General features: G+C 45.1%; 3 protein-coding genes across 6 annotated transcripts in view; 1 reads left to right on the top strand and 2 right to left on the bottom strand.

Annotated features, from left to right (window-relative positions):
- GLP2R (glucagon like peptide 2 receptor) overlaps positions 1–1991 on the bottom strand; it is a 37484-nt gene extending 35493 nt beyond the window's left edge. Inside the window, exon 1 of one of the 4 annotated variants that reach the window (XM_033139471.1) lies at positions 1903–1991. Coding sequence is in view for 1 of the 4 variants with exons in the window: in XM_033139473.1 (XP_032995364.1) it covers positions 846–854 (9 nt within the window). In the remaining 3 variants the exon portion in view is untranslated. Of the gene's footprint in view, positions 1–845; positions 976–1902 lie in introns of those variants that run through there. The other 3 variants (XM_033139476.1, XM_033139468.1, XM_033139473.1) reach the window with 3 other exon arrangements.
- On the top strand, positions 677–13671 carry GSG1L2 (GSG1 like 2). The gene is made up of 5 exons (XM_033139477.1): positions 677–1081; positions 8207–8254; positions 9753–9905; positions 10942–11053; positions 12799–13671. The coding sequence occupies exons 1-5, from the start codon at positions 784–786 to the stop codon at positions 13088–13090; spliced, it is 903 nt and encodes a 300-aa protein (XP_032995368.1). The 5' UTR covers positions 677–783; the 3' UTR covers positions 13091–13671.
- A 6887-nt stretch (positions 13672–20558) lies between these two features.
- Positions 20559–21519, bottom strand: LOC117042908 (olfactory receptor 2D2-like). The gene has a single exon (XM_033142543.1). The coding sequence runs from the start codon at positions 21511–21513 to the stop codon at positions 20566–20568; it is 948 nt and encodes a 315-aa protein (XP_032998434.1). The 5' UTR covers positions 21514–21519; the 3' UTR covers positions 20559–20565.
- Between the last annotated feature and the right edge of the window lie 654 nt (positions 21520–22173).

Raw genomic sequence — 22173 nt, 5'->3', positions numbered from 1 at the left:
GCTCTTTCCCATGCTACTTCCCTGGGCTCCAAGGTGTGCAGCACCAAACAAAGCATTGGCACATTTCCCAAGATAGTCAGGAAAGCAAGTCCTCCAGCATTTACTTTGCACTTAATCTAATTCCTAAGTATCAACAGAGGAGAGTGTGAGTGTGTGTTTTCATTCTTTGCTCCCCTTGCCCGCCTTTCCTTTCTCACCTTTCTTTCCCTAGCCTGATCCCTGCCTCTGCGTGGTTTTGGGTCTCAGCTTTCCAGCGCTGTGGCGCGTGAGTTGATAAAAGTGATCACTCCGCTGGGGCTGACGCTTGTTTGCAGCTTTTCACCTGCCACTGTGTCTCCTTATTCCCCCCCCCCCGGTGCTTTTTTTCGGGGGAGGGTGGCTGGGCTCCCATTGCTCCGCGGGGAAAGAAATGCACTCTATATGCTCAGAGGCATTTTTGGAGAGCCTCCTCACGCTGAGCTCAGGCAGAGGCGGCAGGTTTTTGAGGCTCAGCCCTGTTCATCCCCGGCTCCCATCCTGCGCCGGGGGCGGGGGGGGAGGCGTCTTTGCAGCTCTGCCCACCTGCTCGCCTCACCTTCAGATACAGCCAGCGACAGGCTGGTGACTGGCTGGATGCTGCGGGGGGAACCGGCGATTTGGTTTTTCACCAGCAGGGGCTTAGCGGCCAAGAGGCGCGCGGCAGCAGCCCGAGGGTGTCTCTCCCGGCTCCCTCCCGTGCGCCCCGTCCTGTCCTCGCTCGGCGCCGTTGGATGCAGCCTCTGCAAGGCGGCAGTCCTCAGCGAGATGGGGGTGGACCGGCGGCAGCGAGCCTCAGCGGCGCTCTCGCTCAGCTGCCTGTCGCTCACCTTCTCCATCACCGCCTTCAGCAGCAGCTACTGGTGCGAAGGGACCCGCAAAGTGGCCAAGCCCATGTGCAGCGAGCTCCGAGGGGGCACCCACTGCATCCGCTTCAACACCTCCGGGGGCCCCAACGACAGCAACGTGGTCCAGTACATCTGGGAGACCGGGGACGACAAGTTCGTCGACCGGAAGTTTCACGCCGGCATCTGGTACTCTTGCGAGGAGCTGCTCCTCGGAGACGGTGAGTGGCCGCCTCCCCGTCGGGGCAGCAAGGACTAGTGGTGAGCCTGGGGGGGGGCACCTGGAGAGGAGAACCGTCTGGTTGGCCGCAAGGGTGCGGAGGCTCCTTCCCGAGGCGGGGCTGCGCCGGCGGGGGGGGCGGGAATGGGGGTCTTTCAATGACGTCCCGCGCGACCACCGGCAAGTCACTTTGAGCCTTACTTTTCCCATCTGTAAAACGGGAACAAGAGCTTACGCGCCCTGGGGTATTGGAGCTCAAACAAGCTATGTTGCTTCTGAAGCACAATTTGCTTTAAAAGAAATGGCTACTAATGAAGTGTAATCGCCAAAGGCTTCTTTGTGGGTTAATAGTGAGGAGACGATCCGTTGTAGTGGTATGGCATTCTTTGTTGAGTTGTTATTCCCCACCCCACCAGGGCCATGTCACATTTCTGTCTTAAACTGGCTTATCACAATTCCCTTCCAATTCCGACCCCCCCCCCACCGTCTGCCCCCACCCCGCCCCCAGCATTAGCTCATATGGGAAAGGTTACCCCAACAATATAACACAGACCGAGGTATTAGGAGCCAATAGTAAGAGGAACACGATATTTAAAGTGTGCAGGAGAAATAGTTAAGCAGAACTCATGTGGCATTAACTCTGCTCCCTTTTTTAAAAAATCAGTGGAAATAGGTTTTTAAAAGAAGTAGTACCGTAATAAATGATTCTGTGATAAATAATGGTAAACTCATTAACACGCACACAGGTGTAGTTAGTAGTATTCTGGACCAAAAGGGATTCTTAAGACATGACACAGATAAAGGAGAAAACGTTTTACTTACTCAGAAGAGTTTCAGTGTGGAAAATCAGTGCTGGTACAGCAGCAAAGGACCGGCATCGTGGCTTCTTGGCTGCGTTAGGAAATCAAAAGTTTGCAACAGAGTGGGAAGATATATTACTCCTAGTTATTTTTTTCCTAATGTAAATATAACGGCTGATCCAACTAAGTCTGTCTTGATGAAAAACTGCCTCTTTAAACTCCACATACCTCACCAAAACATTACTAGAATGAGCATTTCACCAGAACGGCATATTGTCCTAGGGTGGAATTAAACTTTACAAGTGCAATGTGGGATTTTCAACCCCATGTTTATTTTTCTCACATGCAGGAGGGATGTTTCATAGAGACCTAGACTAGTAGGGGGTGTTTAACCCTAATTCTCCCCTAAAAATGACCCCCTCACCTAGTTGTAATAATTTTTCCTGAGCAAGAGGTAAAGCTGATTTGTGGGAAGATGTCCAAACTTATAGGGTAAGGTTGTATAAATTTGAGTGATATGCCTTATTTCCAAAAGAAGAGGAGGAAGACTGTTTACAGGAAGCTTGTTTTTTGAAGTCTAATGGTAAAAGCTAACATATTTGTTAGTTGTGTGCCATTTTTTTTAATAGCACTTCCTCCAGCCACAGGAAGTCCACTCAGTTTACTTGTTCTCGTGATGACACCTTTCCTGTGGGATAACAGATTCTTTCCTGTGGAACAATAAGTTGATATGTTGCATAGAAGCAACAGCAAGCACCCTGTGCATGCCATCAATCCCCCTTAGACATCTGTCGAGCTGGCATTTGTACAATGACATTCATCTTCAGAAACACCACCAGTGTAATCTTGTTGTTGTTGTTGTTGTTTTTAATTTGCTTGAAATGATGAAGAGAACAGCAGCTTTTGACAGCTACTCCAGAGACCAAATTGAGGCTTCAGAAAGAAGCATGGGAGGGGAGAGGGGGGCGAAGAGCAGCATCTCTCTATCAAGAGGAAGATGCAGAGAGGAAAAGTGAAGGTTCATATCACGTTGCAGACCACATCCACACTGAAGCATCTTTAATTTCCAAGGCATCACTGTGCTGTTATTTTACTTAAAAGCGATTAATGGCTACTAGTCATGGTGCTTATGTTCCAATAAACAGTCACTGATAATCACAAGTGAGGAGGGTGCTGTTGTTATCAAGTCCTGCATGTGGGCTTCCCATAGGAATCTGGTTGGCTGTTGTGAAGACAGGATGCTGGGCTAGATGGAGCTTTGGGCAGATCCAGCAGGGCCCTTCTGTGTCACAGGACAATAAATAAACACCTCCTGTATGTATTTTGAGATTCTGTGTTGCACACCTGTGTTTAGAGTGTATGAGAAGTGACTGGTGGTTTTAGATCAAACGGGCTGTTCAAGAGACAAACCCTTCTCTCTCCCTTTTCCTCCCAGGTGAATGTGTGCACACCTGCACAGATTACCTGTGCATAGCATTTTGTGGGTTGTTATGCCTTCCCAGTGTGGTGTAGTGGAGAACCGGGTTCATGTCTCCGCTCCTCCACATGCAGCTGCTGGGTGACCTTGGGCGAGTCACACTTCTCTGAAGTCTCTCAGCCCCACTCACCTCACAGAGTGTTTGTTGTGGGGGAGGAGGGGAAAGGAGAATGTTAGCCGCTTTGAGACTCCTTCGGGTAGTGATAAAGCGGGATATCAAATCCAAACTCCTCCTCCTCCTCCTCCTCCTCCTCCTCCTCCTCCTCTTCTTCTTCTTCTTCTTCTTCTTCTTCTTCTTCTTCTTCTTCCCGAGCCTCTCTTTCATCTTCCTATATGGGGAGAGAACCAAAGCACAATGCGTGTTGCCCATGGAGATTGGACTGTGTGTTTGTTGTTGTTTAGTCGTTTAGTCGTGTCCGACTCTTCGTGACTCCATGGACCAGAGCACGCCAGGCACTCCTGTCTTCCACTGCCTCCCACAGTTTGGTCAAACACATGTTAGTAGCTTTGAGAACACTGTCCAACCATCTCATCCTCTGTCGTCCCCTTCTCCTTGTGCCCTCAATCTTTCTCAACATCAGGGTCTTTTCCAGGGAGTCTTCTCTTCTCATGAGGTGGCCAAAGTATTGGAGCCTCAGCTTCAAGACCTGTCCTTCCAGTGAGCACTCAGGGCTGATTTCCTTAAGAAAGGATAGGTCTGATCTTCTTGCAGTCCATGGTACTCTCAAGAGTAAGATCAGCCAATTAGCTGAACAGGGCTGCTTGTGTCCATCAGTGAATTGCCCTTCCTACTAAAAGGGTCGTGCATCACAGAGAAGCACCCAGGAAAGCATTCTCCAGTCTTCTACCCCAAACCAACAAGAAAGTCAAAGACACCCGCTCTCCAGTGAAATCCCCATTGCCCATGATTCAAACAAAAGATGGCTCATTCAGTAGAGCATGAGACTCTTTATCCCAGGGTCATTGGGCAAAAGATTCCTATGTTTAATGACTCTTCTGGTCCCCTTCCAACTCTACAATTCTATGATTCCTGTTTTCTTCCTTGGCACCATCCTCTTGCCTCATTCTCCCTTAATATTAATTAATTGTTGTTGTTAAATAAGTGTCCCCCATGACACTCTTAGTTTGCAATTCTGTACCCAAGAGGAACACCAACTGAAGTCAATGGGGCTTTCTTCCAAGAGTCCACGTGCTTTTAGCTTCTCCTAGTAGTTTTAGTGGGGAGGGGAATGAAAGAGAGAAGGGAGGTCAACTGGGAAGCCTGGACAAAACATTATTACTAGTACCTTCAAAGGAGAAATGGGTTGGGGGAGAGAAACAATGATTAACTCTACCTTGGATATTATAGCAAAGCTTTGAGATAAGAGTTGGATTCAGCTGAGCAACAATAGATACTCTTGAATTCACACTATCTTTTTCATAGGATACCTGTGGTTCAGAAACATGTTTTCACCTGATGATGGAAACATGGTTTTTATTGTTCCATGTGTGGGTTTGGATGTGATGTGTAAGTTGATGGCATTTTCAGTAGCATTCTGCCTAAAAATTATGAGGGTCCATGCTTAAGACCCATGTTTTTGTGCCATGGCAATGCTGGGAAGCACAAGATCCATGATTTTTACAGTATGATCTGTGAATTTTGCAGTACAATCTGTAGCCATGGACGTGATCTGTGATTTAATGATGATTCAAAGGAGTGGTCCCTTGTAAAAATAATGCAAATTCAAGGGGATCTTTTTTTGTTTTGTTTTTTGTTTTTGTTTAGTAGAGCCAATGTTATGGACAGCTGTGCACATATAATGTGGGTGTACTTTTTGCAGAAAATTTAAAACCAAACAATCTACGCAGCTTTATTCACAGCTGTGCTGCTGAGTACGTGCACACTTAAAAATAACACACACAAAATGAAGTGGCTGACCATTCAGCCTCAACAGCAAGGATCAGGAAATGTAGAACAATTTCTTTATTTTTGTCCACAGAGCCACTCCCTACCTGAGGTGAAGGTGAAAGTTGCCAAAACCAATTCAGCCGCACCCACCAGCCAAGAATTAAGTCATGTATGCATTGCTGACTTAAAACACAGTGAGGCTGTTTCCCCCCCTCACTGTGTTTCAGATTGAACTGCATGCTGCTATACATATTGGCATAGTTTGATGTGTATTGAAACCTCTTGCCCCATGCACACACCAGTGGGTGGAGACAGGGCAGGGATATCTTAACCCAATGCACATTACCAACATTTGCCAACATTACTAGGGTTGGCAAAAATGTGTGGTCCTCTCCCCCACCTTTTGTTTTTAGTCTGATTTGTGCTTATTATAAACTACTGTCACTGGTTTTAAGTAGCACTATTCTCTGTGCTACTTGAAGAAGGCTGATCGACGTAGAATTGATGCTTTTGAATTATGGTGCTGGAGGAGACTCTTGAGAGTCCCATGGACTGCAAGAAGATCAAACCTATCCATTCTCAAAGAAATCAGCCCTGAGTGCTCACTAGAAGGACAGATCCTGAAGTTGAGGCTCCAGTACTTTGGCCACCTCATGAGAAGAGAAGACTCCCTAGAAAAGACCCTGATGTTGGGAAAGATGGAGGGCACAAGGAGAAGGGGACGACAGAGGATGAGATGGTTGGACAGTGTTCTTGAAGCTACTAACATGAGTTTGGCCAAACTGCGAGAGGCAGTGAAGGATAGGCGTGCCTGGCGTGCTCTGGTCCATGGGGTCACGAAGAGTCGGACACGACTGAACGACTGAACAACAACAACATTCTCTGTGTACATGTATGCATAGCATTAGAGTTGCCCTCTATTTCTCAGTGTTTTGCATTGAAACTTATTTAAAATGTGCTCAAAATGTTGCTGTGTTTTGGCAACCATTTTGGGTGGCTCATGGATCCTAGCAGATTCCCAACTTTGCTGACCTTTGTCACCAGCTCTGCTTCCAGCGAATTCTTCTGTTTAAGAACTCAGGCCATTTCCAAACAACTTTCTGCTTCTGCGACTGGCATGTAAAGCTTTCCCCAAACAATCCTGAAAAATGTAGTTTACCTCTCCCAGCCAGAGCCACAATTCCAAACACCCTTCACAAACTACAGTTCCCAGGATTCTTATGTTAAAGTGGAATGAGAGTGCTTTAAATGGATGGTGTGGATTTGACCTTACATAATTATAGGTACTTCTTCAAGTAAGTGCTTTTTGTTTCTTTCCTGGGCTTGCAGCTAGACTTAAGTTTGGATGCATTCATACAACACCTTCAATCTAGAGGATGTTTCACATGATGCTAGAAGTCAATCTGCCCTGAGAAGCTTACTGTCTAAGCATTAACAGTGACAGTGATGGGGTGGGAGGGGGCAAATGTTCAGAGTAGTGGTGGAGTTGGTGGAGTGTAGTGGTGTAGTGGTGGAGTTGGATTTGGAAGGATTAGAATTGCCCAAATTGTGTGGCGTGCCACTTCCACAAATAATTTGTCACATGGTACTCTACCCACACAGTTCCATTTCCAGCATCCGCCTACGTGGGTAACGAACTGCACAAACTGGGCCAGTGCAATGACACTATCATAGAGATGGCCACCAAGAGAGAACTCCTCAGAAGGATAAATGGGCAAAATATGAATTACACATGGGCCGGGGTTTTAGCAGGAGGGGAAAGCAGAGCTCAGAAATTCTGGTGGAAAATACAGCAAGATTTGGCAGCAGCCTGGCTTTGAAGTTAGAAGAGAATAAAGGGGTGTAGAAGGAAGCAGAACTTGTCTCTTGCAGTCAGATTTGGTAGGGGGTATTGGGGATCTAGGGTGGTAGTCAGAGACAAAACTAGAAATTTTGGATTGGAATAAGGTGAAGGGTTAGTGCTGAAAAATAACATTTGGGAATCACTTGAAGTCACATCCAATGGCATTTATAAGAACATTTGGAGTAGATAAAAAGCTCTGCAAGTGTTGCCAGGTGTTTGCCCATTTAATAGTGCTCCTGAAGTTTGTGTGTATAACTTGTGTTGTGCTTCCATAGACTGGGAGGTGATCAGCTAAGATTGAGAATTCGAAAACTGTTGGATTTCATATTGGATCCCCCAGTATTTGAACAGTGCAAGAGATGTGGCTCAGCTGGTGGTGTAGGAAACCCTCAATCTTAGGTTCATGGGTTTGAGCACCACATTGGGCAGAAGGTTGCTGCCTTGCAATGGATTGGACCAGATAACCCCTGTGGTCCCTCCCAACTCTACAGTTCTATGATACTATAATTCAAAGTGCACAGATTGCTCTTCTCTTTTTAAGATACACATGAACAGTGATGGAGAGGCTGACTATGTCCCTGCCCGTGTCCATTTTAAAGGGACAAGTGGTGAAAATTGGGGGAGGGGGTGGAGATGGGCCATGGCTCAGTGGCAGAGCATCTGCTTTGCATGCACAAGGTCCCAGGTTCAGTCCCCAGCATCTCCAGGTAGGGGATTTCTCCTGTCTGAAACCCTGGAGAGCCTCTACATGATCTGGATAGACCAATGGTCTGACTCTGTATAAGGCAGCTTCCTATCTTCCTAGAAGGCACAGCTTGTGGAGCATGCAGAAATATGAAAATATCACGCAAGAAGCAGCCCTGCCTCTGCTTTGTTCTATAGGCACAAAGTGGGATGTCCCCCCCGGGGGGGTTGCATTCCAAATAACACTGCAGCATTTTAGCTCAATGCGCTGGCTTCCCCTACCATCTGCTTACAGATCCCTTCTTGTTGCTTGTGGGAGGCTGTGTTCCTTATAAGCCTTGGGAAGGTGGGAAGGCTAAGCTGGCTGATGAGATACTCAGGTTCCCCCCCCTCCAAACTATAATTTGAAAGTGTACATTTTATATGCCTTATAGGTGAGAAATGTAGAAGTTTTATCAGCCTGACACCCCCGGCGGATCGAGGTAATTATATGCTGTCACTAATTCAAGTTTCTGCTCTTTCTATCTTTATGTTCGGTGTTCTGAGTCATGGGAAACACAGCCCTAGAATAAATATATCCCCGTTTCTATGGGACAAACAGTGGCTCAAATCCACGTATTCTGAATGTTTGCCAAATTTGGTATTTGCGTGTATTTGTGGTGGGATTATTTATTCTAGCTCTAGTGCATATTACCTCGGATAATTCCCAAAGAAACCCGAACTCAGTTTAGAAGCTGAAGCCCAAGGTGCTTGAAAAGGTTTATGAAATGGTGGCATCCTCCCCAGGGTCGTGGGGAATAGTTTTGGGGAAGCTAGCACCTTCTGCTTCCATTCATCCTTCTGGAAAACGACTCCAGCTTTGTGCATGCTCCTGTCTGCTCTGTGTCCAGTACACTCCCACTGCGGGTTTTGAAGGAGATACACACACAACATTAGCTGCAATCCTTGTTTATCCTGTGCCTATCCTGTCGTTTCATAGGAAATATTATGTTTTGATCTGTTTTTCTCCAAACCAGCTTCAATCTGAAGTGAGAAAAAGAGCAACCCCACTCTATTTTAAGCAGGGACTGTGTAAGCAGCCTCTGTCTTTGATAAGAAGCTGTGTCTCCTGGCTGAGTTAAAGGAGGGGCCCTGATCTCTTCTGCATTTGGCTACTTTATAGTAGTTTTGTAGGCATGGGAATTTCAGCAAGAGGAGCTGGCATGACAAACTACACCTGTTGAAATCATTTCATCTGCAGATCTGGCTCACTTGGCTAAGGGAATCTACAGCGGTGGGGGGACCTGGCTGCTCCCCATAGCCTTCCTCAAGTTAGCCTACAGCTCTGTAGACTGAGGCTGTGTACACATTACCAGCTTAAAGTGCAGCTAGGTCCTTCTTTTTCTCAATTCAGACTGAAGCTTGTTTGGGGGGGGGACTCATCAAAACATAGGATTTCATAAGAAACGACAGGATAGATACGAATTGTGGCTAATGTCACGTGATTCCCAAGGTGGTAGTGAGAGCACCCTGGATGAAGAATAACCAGGAGTTTGCGTGCAGCTGGATGTGATTTGTGCTCATATTGTATTGTGATGGTTGTTGGCTATAAACAATAAAATTTGTTGATTGGTTGTTTGCAGCTAAACTTCCTGCTTAAGGTAGGTTGGGATGCAAATAGAGGATCTGACACACACAGCCCCACTAGGCTCATAATGCAGCTGTGACTTTACTGGAGCAAGTTGCTCTGTTCCATTGCACATATCCTGGCACATACCTATGGACTGGGGTTTAAGGATTCAAGATGAACTTCTCCTGCACCATCTGTGAAAACTCAGTGATGACCAGCTCCAATAAAAAGCAGTTGAAGCCACAACAAAGTGCAGGGCCGCAACTCTTTTAACTTTATGTTGCATATATTGATAGTTCAATGGATACAGAATGGGGGGGGGGTCTTGGGGCATCTAGGATTCTCAGAGCTGCTGACTTTTGTTGTTCCAGGGGTCCTATGGCTCTCCATTGCTGCAGAGCTCCTCTACATCGCTTTGCTTCTGATGGGCGTCGCTCTCATGTTGATTGAAGTTTGCTACTCCATCAGCATGCTAGATGGGCTGAAGCTCAATGCGTTTGCTGCGATCTTCACCGTCCTGGCAGGTATTTTATTATTATTTATTAAATTTATATAAGCAGCCTTCCTCCCGAAGGAACCCACATCTATAATCATTGAAAACATCAGCAACAGTATACAATCAAAACTCTTAAAAACAGTTCAAAAACAACCCTCTAAAGATCGGTTTAGAACTTCTAAGTAACAATCACTGAATGTCACAGCTAATAATTTCAGGGGTGCTAGGAACAGATCTTTCAGCCAGAGTAAACAAGAATGTTTTTAGATTCTTCCTAAAAGTTAATGATGAAGTAGGCAGATGCACCTGAGACCTTGGAGAGCAGCTGCCAGTCAAAGGAGACATAACAAGGCTAAATGGGTGAATAGTCGATATGGTGTGAGGCAGCTGCCTGTGTCAAAATGTAGGCTAACTCTAAGTATGTCACTTTCTGGAATATGCCCCACACAGCAGCTGCGACTTTGGGCTTGAATTCTGCAATCTTCATGGTCCACTCCTCATGGTGTCCTTCAGTTTGTGCAATGGCCTCATACCAAATAAATCCAGTTGGGTGGATTAGTTGTGTGCCACTCACCTGCCTCCGTATGAGAGGGGCTTTATCTTTATCTTCCTTATTCAGTCAAGTATGAACCATCAGGAGCTAAGCCTTTTCAGGCAGACAGGCTTAAGGTCTGAAGAAAAGGTGAAGCCTCGACATTATTTGTCACAAATCTCTATCTAATGACAACAGAATTCATTTGGTATTGAGCAGCTGAAGAGATTACTGCCTTTGAGATGTTCTGTAAAATCCCCCCCCCCCCAAGGAATTTCACCCAGTGCTTTTACAAGTCTGGGGATACATTTGAGTTTTTAAAATGTTTTTAGATGTTCTTATTTGTATTTGTTTTATTTTTATTGCATGGTGTGTGTGTGTGTGTGTGTGTGTGTGTGTGTGTGTGTGTGTTTAACTGTTTGCTCCTTTGGGCTGCTTAGGGAGGGGAAGGGGACAGGAAATCAACCTGATAGATCTGCAAATGTGAATTAAAAACAGGTTCCTGCTAACAAAGCATTGTGAAATATTTCAGGTCTCCTGGGAATGGTGGCTCACATGATGTATACAACTGTATTTCAAATGACCGTCAATCTTGGTCCAGAGGACTGGCGCCCACAGACCTGGGATTATGGCTGGTCCTACTGGTAAGCTTGTGGGGGGGGCAGTGGGGGAAAACATAACAACAAATGGATGAACATGACCCGCCAATCATTCTGATTGTTTGGTTAAATCCGGGGCTAGTTGGGCAAAAGAGAAAAGAAAAGGGCCTCAGATCCTTTGCTACTTTACACACATTTGCTTTTCAAGTACCAAATAAATACGGAACAAGCTAACAGAAGTAGTTGTGTAGAAAGAGTCAAGTATCGTGAGGAAACTGTCTAGTCAGTTTCCTAGTCCAGACCATAGCTGTCAACTTTTCCCTTTTCTTGCAAGGAATCCTATTCGGAATAAGGGAATTTCCCTTTTTTTAAAAAGGGAAAAGTTGACAGCTATGGTCCAGACGCCTATGGTTCCCTTTCTGCTTAGTTGATGAGGGATTAGTGACCAGGGAAGCACAGAAGAAAACAAGCGCTGCAGCCCTCCAGGTGAGAGAGCCTGTGAAATCTTCTCCAGTTTGTAAAGAGGCAGTGCACAATAGAGTTTGCCACAGGCCTGGGGAGGTTTCAAACTTCCAATGGTATCCACTGGCATACCTTGGGCCAGTGTGAGTATTTGCCTGTGCATTTATTTTAGAGGAAGAACACAGCCAGTAATATAACTGGTTGGGAATCACCCATGTGACCAGCGCAGAAAGCATTGCCCTTAGTTCACCTTGCATTCTGATTGGCTATGTAGCAGAAAATAGCCACATCCATTGTGTGTTCTCTGATTAGGTGGGATCCTGTAGTGGATTAGAAAGAAGCTCTAAACGATAGAAATGGCAGCAAAGGAAACGGCAGTGTATCTGAAGAAGTGTGCATGCACACGAAAGCTCATACCAAAAACAAACTTAGTTGGTCTCTAAGGTGCTACTGGAAGGAATTTTTTATTTTATTTTATTTTGGCATTTAAAAAGCTGACACTATGGAGGGGTAGAGGTGTCTGTGGACAAGGGGTTGCAGGTTCAGCCTCCCTTCTCAGAAGCATATCTTTCACATTGAAATGTTGGTGGGTGGACTAGAAATTATTAACTACAAAAGCATAATTAAGGCAGTGCTTTTGCATGGTCCTTGGGGGGAAAGGGCTGTGGCTCAGTGGAAGAGCATCTGATTTGCATGCAGAACGTCTTTGGCATCTCCAGGTAGGTCAGGGAGAGACCCCCTGCCTGAAACCACGGAGAGCTGCTGCCAGTCAGTGTCTACCGTACTGAGCTAGCCTAGATAGACCCAGTTTGCTGACCCAGTATAAGGCAGCAGCTTGTGTCTGCTCTTTTCAAAATGCTCACCATACCCAGTAACAAGTTGTGCGCTGGTGGTGATATTTTTAAATGGAAACTCCATTTTCAGTCTACAGGCTGCACAAAAACAGTTATGCAGCTACGTGTGTGTAGTGCAGAAGCACTTTTAAAAGCAAACAAGGTGTGCGAGTGTGTATGGGCATGTACAAATTACCAGCTTCAAACACAGGAAGGTTGTTTTTTCTCTGTGTTTCCATTTGCATGTCATTGTACACATCTGTGAAACCCAGGTTGCCTACTGTCTGTCCACAGTAGTGGCTGGAGTGGGGGCATGGAAGTCTTCACATGGCTTATGTTTTCAAATCAGAGAGAAGCTGGTTTGGGGGGAAAGCATATCAAAACAGAACATTTCTCAAGAAGCTACAGATGTGGGTTGTGGTTAACATTGGGGCTTTACAAACCAGTGGTGGGAGCATTGCCATTTTATTCATGAGCTTGTTGTTTTCTTGACAGTCTTGCCTGGGGCTCATTTGCCTGCTGCATGGCTTCCTCAGTGACCACAATGAACAGATACACGAAAACTATTCTGGAATTTAAGTATAAACAGAAAAAACTGGAGAGAAGTTTAAAGGCTAAATCCAAGTCTTCCGATCCCGAAAAGGCTTGGACAATGTACATCAACACCATCCACAGCACACCTGGGGACTTGATGCATCACCTGACAGACATTCGCAGTCCGACTACTCCTACAACATTTGCAGAATTAAATAATATCCCCATGGCACATTGTGAAGAATATTGCTAAACAATGTGACAGGGGGTTCCCCCCTCTTTTTTTCTTCCATTTTTTTCTTTTTTGGAAGTAACCAGTGTTTACATGATGCATTCTTCTGTATGTCAAGGATTGATGTTCTAACTGCAGGACATTTTGGTGACTTACCAAGAGAAAGCCAAGAAGAAAAACCTTCTTCCTTTTTATTGTCAATTTCCTTTGCTTCTGTCTTGATTGAGAGTAACTTCCAGTAAGCACTAAAGTTCCACTGATTTCAGTGTGGGCTGATTTAAGCACATGCTTAACACGCCCCTTGAAATCATGCTCTAAAATTGTAAGTTTGTACCTAGTGCATTTTGAATGTGTTGTTGTTGTTGTTACTACACAAAGACCAACTTTTGTACTTTTTGGAATGCAAATGGGGAAATTATTAATGTGATTGTTCATAAGAACAATGAACAACTCTGCAGAGGGGTTTTCTTTTCCTTTTTTTGAGACAAACATTTCTATTTTATCCGTTAAGTGGTTGTAACTCTTTGCTTTAAGATGCCTTCAGGGGTTTTTGCATAAGCCTCTCTTGGTAGGACTAAGTTTGATAAACTCTGAAAACAGTTTCACCTGGAAAACTCCCATGCACTTTTTAATAACATCCTTTGAGACGCTTGAAAAAGTTCTCTTAGAGTGAGATCATTAAGAAAAGTTCATTTTGCATTCTAACTTCCTGGTGCCAAGCAATCCCATGAGCAGGTAATTATTATCTGACTGGTAAACCTTGCCAACTGGGGTTTATACTTTTGGCTTCAGGCAAAAGTGAAGTAAACAAAGGAAGCAACTCTACATTTTGGAGGATTCAACAGCCCTGTTGTAAGGACAGCATTTCTTGGCCTTGCATGAATAGCCTAGGAGCTTGTGCTAGGTGACTGAATGACAGCAGCCATCACATGGCAGGCAGGACAAAGATGCCAAACTTTGCCATGTATCTCCAAAGTCTCCTCCTCACAAGATAACATCCACCCAGGAGAAGTGCTTCTGATCTTGGCTACTTACAAGGCTGGTCCTTCCATTAGACCAGAGATAGGGAAACCTAGTGCCCTTCCAATGTTGTAGGACACAGGCTTCCATCAGCCCCAGCCAGCCTGGCTAGTGGTCAAGGATAATGAGAATTGGCATCCAACAACATCTGAAGCGCCACATTTTAGCCCACCCCTGCATTAGACTAAGGCAACCTGCTTCAGGTGGCAGCAGCTGGATCATCATTTAAAGGATATCACATTGGCAGTTATTTAAGTAATTATATTTTTGCTAATATGTAGAGCACCATTTGGGCTTTCTTCCTCAGGCACAAAACTATATGCTACCTCCTCTGGACCTGGACCAACAAGTAAGCTCCAGAATGTCACACGTGGGAAGGGAGCCTATTTATGCTTAGAAAGTGGTCCACACACTTCACATTTATTAATCTCAGTCATATCCACAACAGGTCTTTAAGGGAGGCTCGTCTTATCATCCTTATATTGCTGATGACTTGGCATAACCACTGCTTATACTGGATTTTTGGTTCTTGGCGGCAAATAATAAAATTAGATGGGATGTGTACTACCAGGCAACCCTTATCCCAAAGCTGATTTATAAAAAGAGCCCTACCAGGTAATCGGAGATAGAAGTACCATAGCTGATGTTAAAGTTGCTTAGCTGTTGAGAGTGGTGATCTTAGCTGCTGTCCGAGGTCCTAACAACATGGAGAGTAGCCTTACAATTCCAATAACCCTCTCCCTCAGTTGAGCTACTTAATTCCTCTTGGTCAGTGACCTTGTGCTAGTCTGTTCATCACATTGCTTGCTGGCTATTGAATTCCCTTGCAGCCTGAGCAGCAAGCTTGCTTACTTAAGGAAATTGATGTAGGTAAACAAACAAACTTTTCCCACAATTTTGTGCATGGAGAGATGTCTAAACATGGCTTCATGAATTGCAAAGAATATGTTATATCTACCTATCTATCATCTCTATCTATCTATCTATCTATCTATCTATCTATCATCTATCTATCATCATCTATCTATCATGTCCATACTATTTGGCAGACAGCTGTAGACCAAGGGTTAATTAGGGGGACATGCTGCATTCTGGTTCTAAGCAAGATGTGTGCATGTGAATATTTAAACCCCTCCTATTCTGTCAAAGCAGTAATGGTGAGAAGGGTGACCACAGTGTGAGGATGCCCTGATAGTCTATTTTTAACCATGAAGCAAACCCACCCATTACTTAATTCAATGTAATTTAATTTAATATAACCCATTGTATAGGCCTTATTTGTTGTTGTTTAGTTGTTTAGTCGTGTCCGACTCTTTGTGACCTTATAGTGCTTATAGCTCATTCCAAAGTGCTGGTGGAGCCCTTTGGGTACTACTCTCTATATTTTCCAGTTGAAAGCACTCATGGATGTGTAGCAGGGAGCTCCCTGGCAAGTCATCACTATACCAAAATATGGGTTGCAGAAAAAGGCAAAGTGTGGTAGCACGGGTAGATCTTGAAAATGACAACAATGTAAGTATTCCACAGTAGGGAAGAGTAGTCATAGAATCATAGAGTTGGAAGAGACCACAAGGGCCATCCAGTCCAACCCCCTGCCAAGCAGGAAACGCCATCAAAGCATTCCTGACAGATGGCTGTCAAGCCTCCGCTTAAAGACCTCCAAAGAAGGAGACTCCACCACACTCCTTGGCAGCAAATTCCACTGTCGAACAGCTCTTACTGTCAGGAAGTTCTTCCTAATGTTTAGGTGGAATCTTCTTTCTTATAGTTTGAATCCATTGCTCCATGTCCGCTTCTCTGTGGTGCAATGTGGTACCTTCCAAGTGATGATGTTGGCAGCCGACCATTGGCCAGGCTGGCTGCCTTTCTGGGAGTGGAGGCCAACATCTGGAAGTCTCCACATTGGCTACCCCTGTTCTGGAGCAAGGCTAGTTGCTAAGTTGGCCATGCTTGTAGTCCCAGATGGCCCTAGAGAGGGCAAACTTTTAGGACATGTGTTAACAAGAAATGAGGCAATGCACTACTGTGCTGTGTTTCCTTTGAAGCATCTGTTACTCTGCAGCAGATGATGCACTGGCCTGAGCCAATCTGATGGAGTGAAAGCCAGAAGAGACTACTTGATGTCATTGTTTATACATACTTTCCCCACACACTATAAATCTAGTATTGGAAGGCGGGAGGGGGAGAACCATGCCTATTAAATAGCTCATCTCATGTTCTTTCTGATTTCTATCTGTTAATTCTTACCCCTGTGAGAACTCCAGTCTAGAAGTTTGGGGCAAGGTCCTCCAAATGATACAATGTGCCAAGGGAGAACCTAGTGGTGACATCTCATTATTTGTCATGCCCATGGAGATGAGGGGTGGCTGACCTGTAGACTTCTAGATGATGTTGGACTCCAACTGCCATCTGCCCCAGCTAGTCTGGCCAGTGGTCAGGGATGGTGGAAGCTGTAGTCCACCAACTTCTGGATGTCCACAGGTTCCCTGGTGCAGACACTGCAGCTCATACTAGAGCAGCAAGCCATAGTCTCCTTTTTTGTGTGTGTTGACAGGTCATGGGAGTAGCTTGGCTTCTGCGGAAAAAACAGTTGCCGTTTCAGTTTTGATGGATGGCAAAATGACATTATGTGTGTTTATTTGCAAATAGTAAGTTCTGTTGGCCTTATTCCCAAATGTGTGTCTCTCTGTATTGCCTTTGGCTATAATCCTTAACAGAATGACTTGGGGCACATCCCATTGAAAACAGGGCTGCTTAATTCTGAGTAAGCACAGATTGCAAAGGTCTCTTCATTTATACAAGAGTCTTTATTTTAACCCTAAGAAAATTCCACATTCCAAAAACTGTGTTTCATTATCTCCCCGCCCCCCTTATTCGTTTTAACATTCTCAGCACCATTTTTCAACCAAATGATCTCCAAGGCAGCTTACAACAGGAATACTAACGGATACAACTGTACTTAATTTAGCTTCTTTATTCAACTGCAAAATCTGGGGTTTTGCATAATCTGGAATTTGCTACAGTTAAAGGAAAAGAACCCAATAAGTGACTGGCAGCAATGCGTTTGGGGGGCGGTGGTGGTACAGGGTTCCTCAGAATCAAGAGATCTTACCTTTTGATGGAGCTGGAGAGTTGGAAGCCACCTCAAGGGTCATTAATGCAACCCCTGCAATGCAGAAACTAAATGTCCTGAAACTCTGAACAAACCTATTTTTGCTTTCTGAAGCTACAGCACATACTATGTGATCTCATCATCTCTGTGTGCACCCCGCCCACCCTTACAACCATATGGATTAGAAACTCGGGGTAGTTTTCAAAAAGGGAATTGGATGGCTCGGGCTGTCATTTATGCTGTTCTTCCAGTTTTCAGACACAGAGAAAACTCATAAAACTTTGCTTCTCAAACTGAATGCATGTGACCCAAAACTCTGTGGGTGTTCTAATTGCAGCCTACAACTGCAATGCAAGCAATATCCCTCCGTGCCGACGCCTTGCCGACAAAGGTCCGTATAGTTTAAGCTATGGTTTTCCCAGTAGTGATGTATGGAAGTGAGAGCTGGACCATAAAGAAGACTGATCGCTGAAGAATTGATGCTTTTGAATTATGGTGCTGGAGGAGACTCTTGAGAGTCCTATGGACTGCAAGAAGATCAAACCTATCCATTCTGAAGGAAATCAGCCCTGAGTGCTCACTGGAAGGACAGGTCCTGAAGCTGAGGCTCCAATACTTTGGCCAGATCATGAGAAGAGAAGACTCCCTGGAAAAGACCCTGATGTTGGGAAAGATAGAGGGCACAAGGAGAAGGGGACGACAGAGGATGAGATGGTTGGACAGTGTTCTCGAAGCTACCAACATGAATCTGACCAAACTGCGGAAGGCAGTGGAAGACAGGAGTGCCTGGTGTGCTCTGGTCCATGGAGTCACGAAGAGTCGGACATGACTAAACGACTAAACAACAACAACATCCCTCCGTTCATTTCAAAATCAGGTCATGTGGGGTGGACATTCACATAGGAAAGCAAGCCGCAATAGCAAGGAATGCATCAGAGATGCTGCCCTTGCCTCTGATGTTTGCCGTAATCACTGAATGGCCGGGATGGCGTTTCTAAAGCAATTTGTACACTTCATTTCTAGCAGAGAACATTTGCAGATAAGGACTGAATGTTCTATACCAATGAAACGTATTTTGAGTTTTAATGTATTCAACAGGGTCAATGCAGGGTGAATTGCCTAAGCCAAGCTTTGGGTTTCACCACCACAGCAAAGTCTTCATGATAGCCACAGCTGGTGTCGCTTTGCTTATGATGGGTGGGGGAACTTTTTCAGCCCAAGGGCCACATTCCCCAATGGGCAACATTCCAGGGGCCACGTGCCAGGATGGGTGAGGCCAGAGGAGAAAAGTGGGCAGTACAAGGGATGTGACCGTAAGCTACATTCCAGCTTTTCAAATGTGAAAGAGAGAAAGAGAGAGATCTCTATCCAGAGCATTGACATATTCAAGCCAAGCAAATAGCACTCAGAGAGGAGGGGCAGTGGAGAGGGGCTGGTTGGGGAGAGGAACTTTCCATTGTGATGCTTTTATTTAAGCTCCTTTTTTGTTGTTTAGTCGGAGCAAGCTTTAGGTCTGGTTGCAGGGTGTTTTTTTTCAGGCAACAGCATACAAAAAAATTATTGATTTACAAAATGTCATAAAGCTCTGTAGCATTTGCTGTGTATCTTGTACGCAGTCACATCTGGGATGTGTAAATGCAGTCTGTCTATCCCTGGCAGCCCTCCTGTGGATCCCCAGGTGCTAGATTGCTAGACTGATAATAGTCTAAACGTGTGAGGCATGGAACAAAGTGTTATATGGTATCCTCACCTCCAGCCAGGAGTGCTCTTGTCCAAGGTCCTAGCCAATCAGTCCTGCCCTTCTCCTTAATATTCCATTCCATTATCTCCCCACTCTTCTTATTTCTGCTGTTCTCTGCCCCCCACCCCCCATGATAATATTATGTGGCTACTGAGTATACTCAGTCATTAGGCTGTGTTTTTGTTTAGTTTTTTTGTCCCATAGGGTTGTGTTTTTTTAAAAAAAGAAAGAAAGAAATATAACTAGTATTTCTGCATACCTCAGAGTTTCCCCAAGTACGTTGATACTTTCTTCTTGTTCCTCAATAACCCTATTCAGCTCCACTTTTATCAGCACACTCCACCTGAATTTGATGCCAGAAGGGGGGGATATAAAACAAAGATAAATGTGTGTGAGGACCAGAAGGGCTTTCATGGTCAGACAATCCCTGCAGGTGCTTTCTTCATCCATGCACCTGCCAGGAGTGAAGAGAATGGAAAACCTCAAAGGTGCACTTCAAATAGTTTATTTAAGGCTTCACACATTTCAGGTTCTTCAGAGGAATGTATAAAGCTGATGTACAATCCATATAGTGAGAACTGCATCATTTTTTTTTTCAATCCACATCTTTGAAACATGAAAACGACATAAAAGTCAACAGCAAAAGAATAATGTATCAAAGCGTATAAAACGGCACACAGTTATGGCAGAACAATAACATTATTTTAATCTTATTTCCCATTGAAAACACCAATTCTGTCACAAACATAGTAAAATATGTCGTGCTTATCTCCAAGCACATTTTAATGTTATGTTGGTTTTGAGAGAGTTTGTGCATTTTTAGACTTAGGGGACGTGTGATGTGCTAAGCAGTGGGGTTGTATATTTGTTTTATCCTTGCTTGCCCTAGAGAAGAATATTGCAACTTGAAATGAACTGCTTAAATCGCTTCAAGCGCAGTGATCTATAGTTTTTGGTTGGCTTTAGTAACCAAAAATGGTGGTCGCCTGGTTTCTGCCCCTTCACTTCCAGCTTGGCCTCTAGAAAGGGAAGAGAGAGAGAGGCCCCTTCAGTCATTGTGTAGTTACACCTCTACCAACATTGGAACTAGTGAGAGGATGAATATCTCCACACAGTTGTCAAGATAATTCCAACCCACCTCTGCCTCTTCAAAGCTGGCCTTTTGGTCACACTCTCCAGGGAGGTGAGAACCCATTCAAACACAATTCTGGCAAGCAAAAAATGTAGAAGCCTGCACTAGAGGCTCCCCCTTTATTTCTGACTATTCGTTCTCTTTCTTCTTTCCTCATGACCTTCCTGGCCAGATGTTTTGCAAGAGGTATCGCACAGAAAGCCCATATTGGTAGGGTCTGGTGCTGAGAGACAGGGAGCAGCTAGTAAACTTCGGCCAAGTGTCTCCATAGACATACACAGAACAGGGCCATCCCTCGAGCAAAAGTACTCTAAGCCCACTTTTAGTAAAAGCCTAAGCAGAAAAGCTCTGAAGAAGACTTCCCAAGTTCCTCTAACCTATCAATAAAATGTTAAAGCTATATAAGAGGATACTGCTAGAGTGGCTTTAGCTTTTGACTCAGAGTAGAGTTTGTGCAAGAGAGGCATGGAAATGGAAGCCTGTAGTGAGAGTCATGTTGTGGGCGAGAATATTTTCCTACTCAATAATTTTTTTAAAGCACCCTTCACCTCCTTGTTTCGAAGGCTGTAGATGAGAGGATTCATCATGGGCGTTACCACAGTGTAGAAAACAGACACTGCCTTATCCTGGCCTGTGGCTGAGCTGACAGAACTGGGCCTCATGTAAGCAAAGAGAGCTGTGCCATAGAAAAGGCTCACCACCACAAGATGCGAGGCACAGGTTGAGGCAGCCCGGCGCCGGCCCTCAGCCGAACGTATGCACAAAATGGCCACCCCAATGCGGGCATAAGAGGCGGCGATGAGGACGAAGGGCAGGAGGAGCAGGAGGGAGCCAAAGACAAACACAACCACCTCTGCTTCTGTGTAGTCGGCGGACGCCAACTTGATGACCGCAGGCACCTCACAGAAGAACTGGTTGATACGGTTTTGGCCGCGGTAAGGCAGACGCAGAGCAAAGGCGTTGACTATCAGGGAGTTGATGAAGCCGCTAGCCCAGGCAGCCCCTGCCGTCCAGCTGCAGAATCGCCAGCTCATGATGGAGGTGTAGTGCAAAGGGTGGCAGATGGCCACGTAGCGGTCATAGGCCATGATGCCCAACAGCACACACTCTGCCATGCCGAAAACCAGGAAGATGTACATCTGAAAGGCGCATCGGGAGAAGGGTATGGCCTTCTGCCTGGAGAGGAGGTGGGCCAACATCTGTGGGACGGTGACTGAAGAGTAGCACAGGTCCAGCAGAGACAAATGGAGAAGGAAGAAGTACATGGGGGTGTGCAGCCGAGGCTCAGTTGCAATCAGCATGACCATCATGCAGTTCCCTACCAGGGTCACCAGGTAAGTGGCCAAGAAGAGAACGAAAAGCGCAGTTTCTGCCTGCACCCCCTCTGCAAGCCCCAGGAGGATAAACGCAGCCACCGAGCTCTGGTTCCACTGCTCCATGCAACATGCCAGCCAGGCAGCACCTGTAGCACTAAGGGAAGGAGGGCGGGTGAATGGAAATGACAAGAAGTTGGCGATATCAATGCTTACAAAGGCAACTGTAGTTTTGTACAATTAAATCTCATTCCACTCTGACAGTATTGCTCTCAATAACTTTAGAGGGCCATCTGTAGGCTATATTATTGAATACATTATCTGGTTGTTTTTGGAAATGGCAATCATCCAAATAAAGATGCATTTTAATTAAATAGGGAAACATCTTCACATGGGCAATAGAAAGCTAGGGATGCTTCTGAAATGCTCTTACGTTCAAATTCCCCTTGGATTTCAGATTTCGTAATTGCCTGATCTTGTTTCTGAAGTTGGTCCTGTAAGCTTAAATATTATAATTGTTGGGGGACAATAAACAATTCACGTTGTTGTTGTTGTTGTTGTTGTTGTTGTTGTTGTTGTTGTTGTTGTTGTTACAATCTACTACATGTGCATTCTGCTGTATTCTTCTTAAGTATATTCTATACTTCAGCACAGCAGCTTGCAACAGTCTGAATGCTGAGAGAAATTTGCTGAGAGACATTTGGATGAACTCCCACTGAACTGTGAACTGAATGTGAAGCTAACTGGCTCATTTTGTAAATGGATGAATGTGCCTTTTGGACATGT

This window comes from Lacerta agilis, chromosome 2 (assembly GCF_009819535.1).
Source record: "Lacerta agilis isolate rLacAgi1 chromosome 2, rLacAgi1.pri, whole genome shotgun sequence".
Taxonomy (NCBI): domain Eukaryota; kingdom Metazoa; phylum Chordata; class Lepidosauria; order Squamata; family Lacertidae; genus Lacerta; species Lacerta agilis.
The sequence above is the reverse complement of the archived record's forward strand: the minus strand, read 5'-3'. Positions and strand labels throughout refer to the sequence as shown.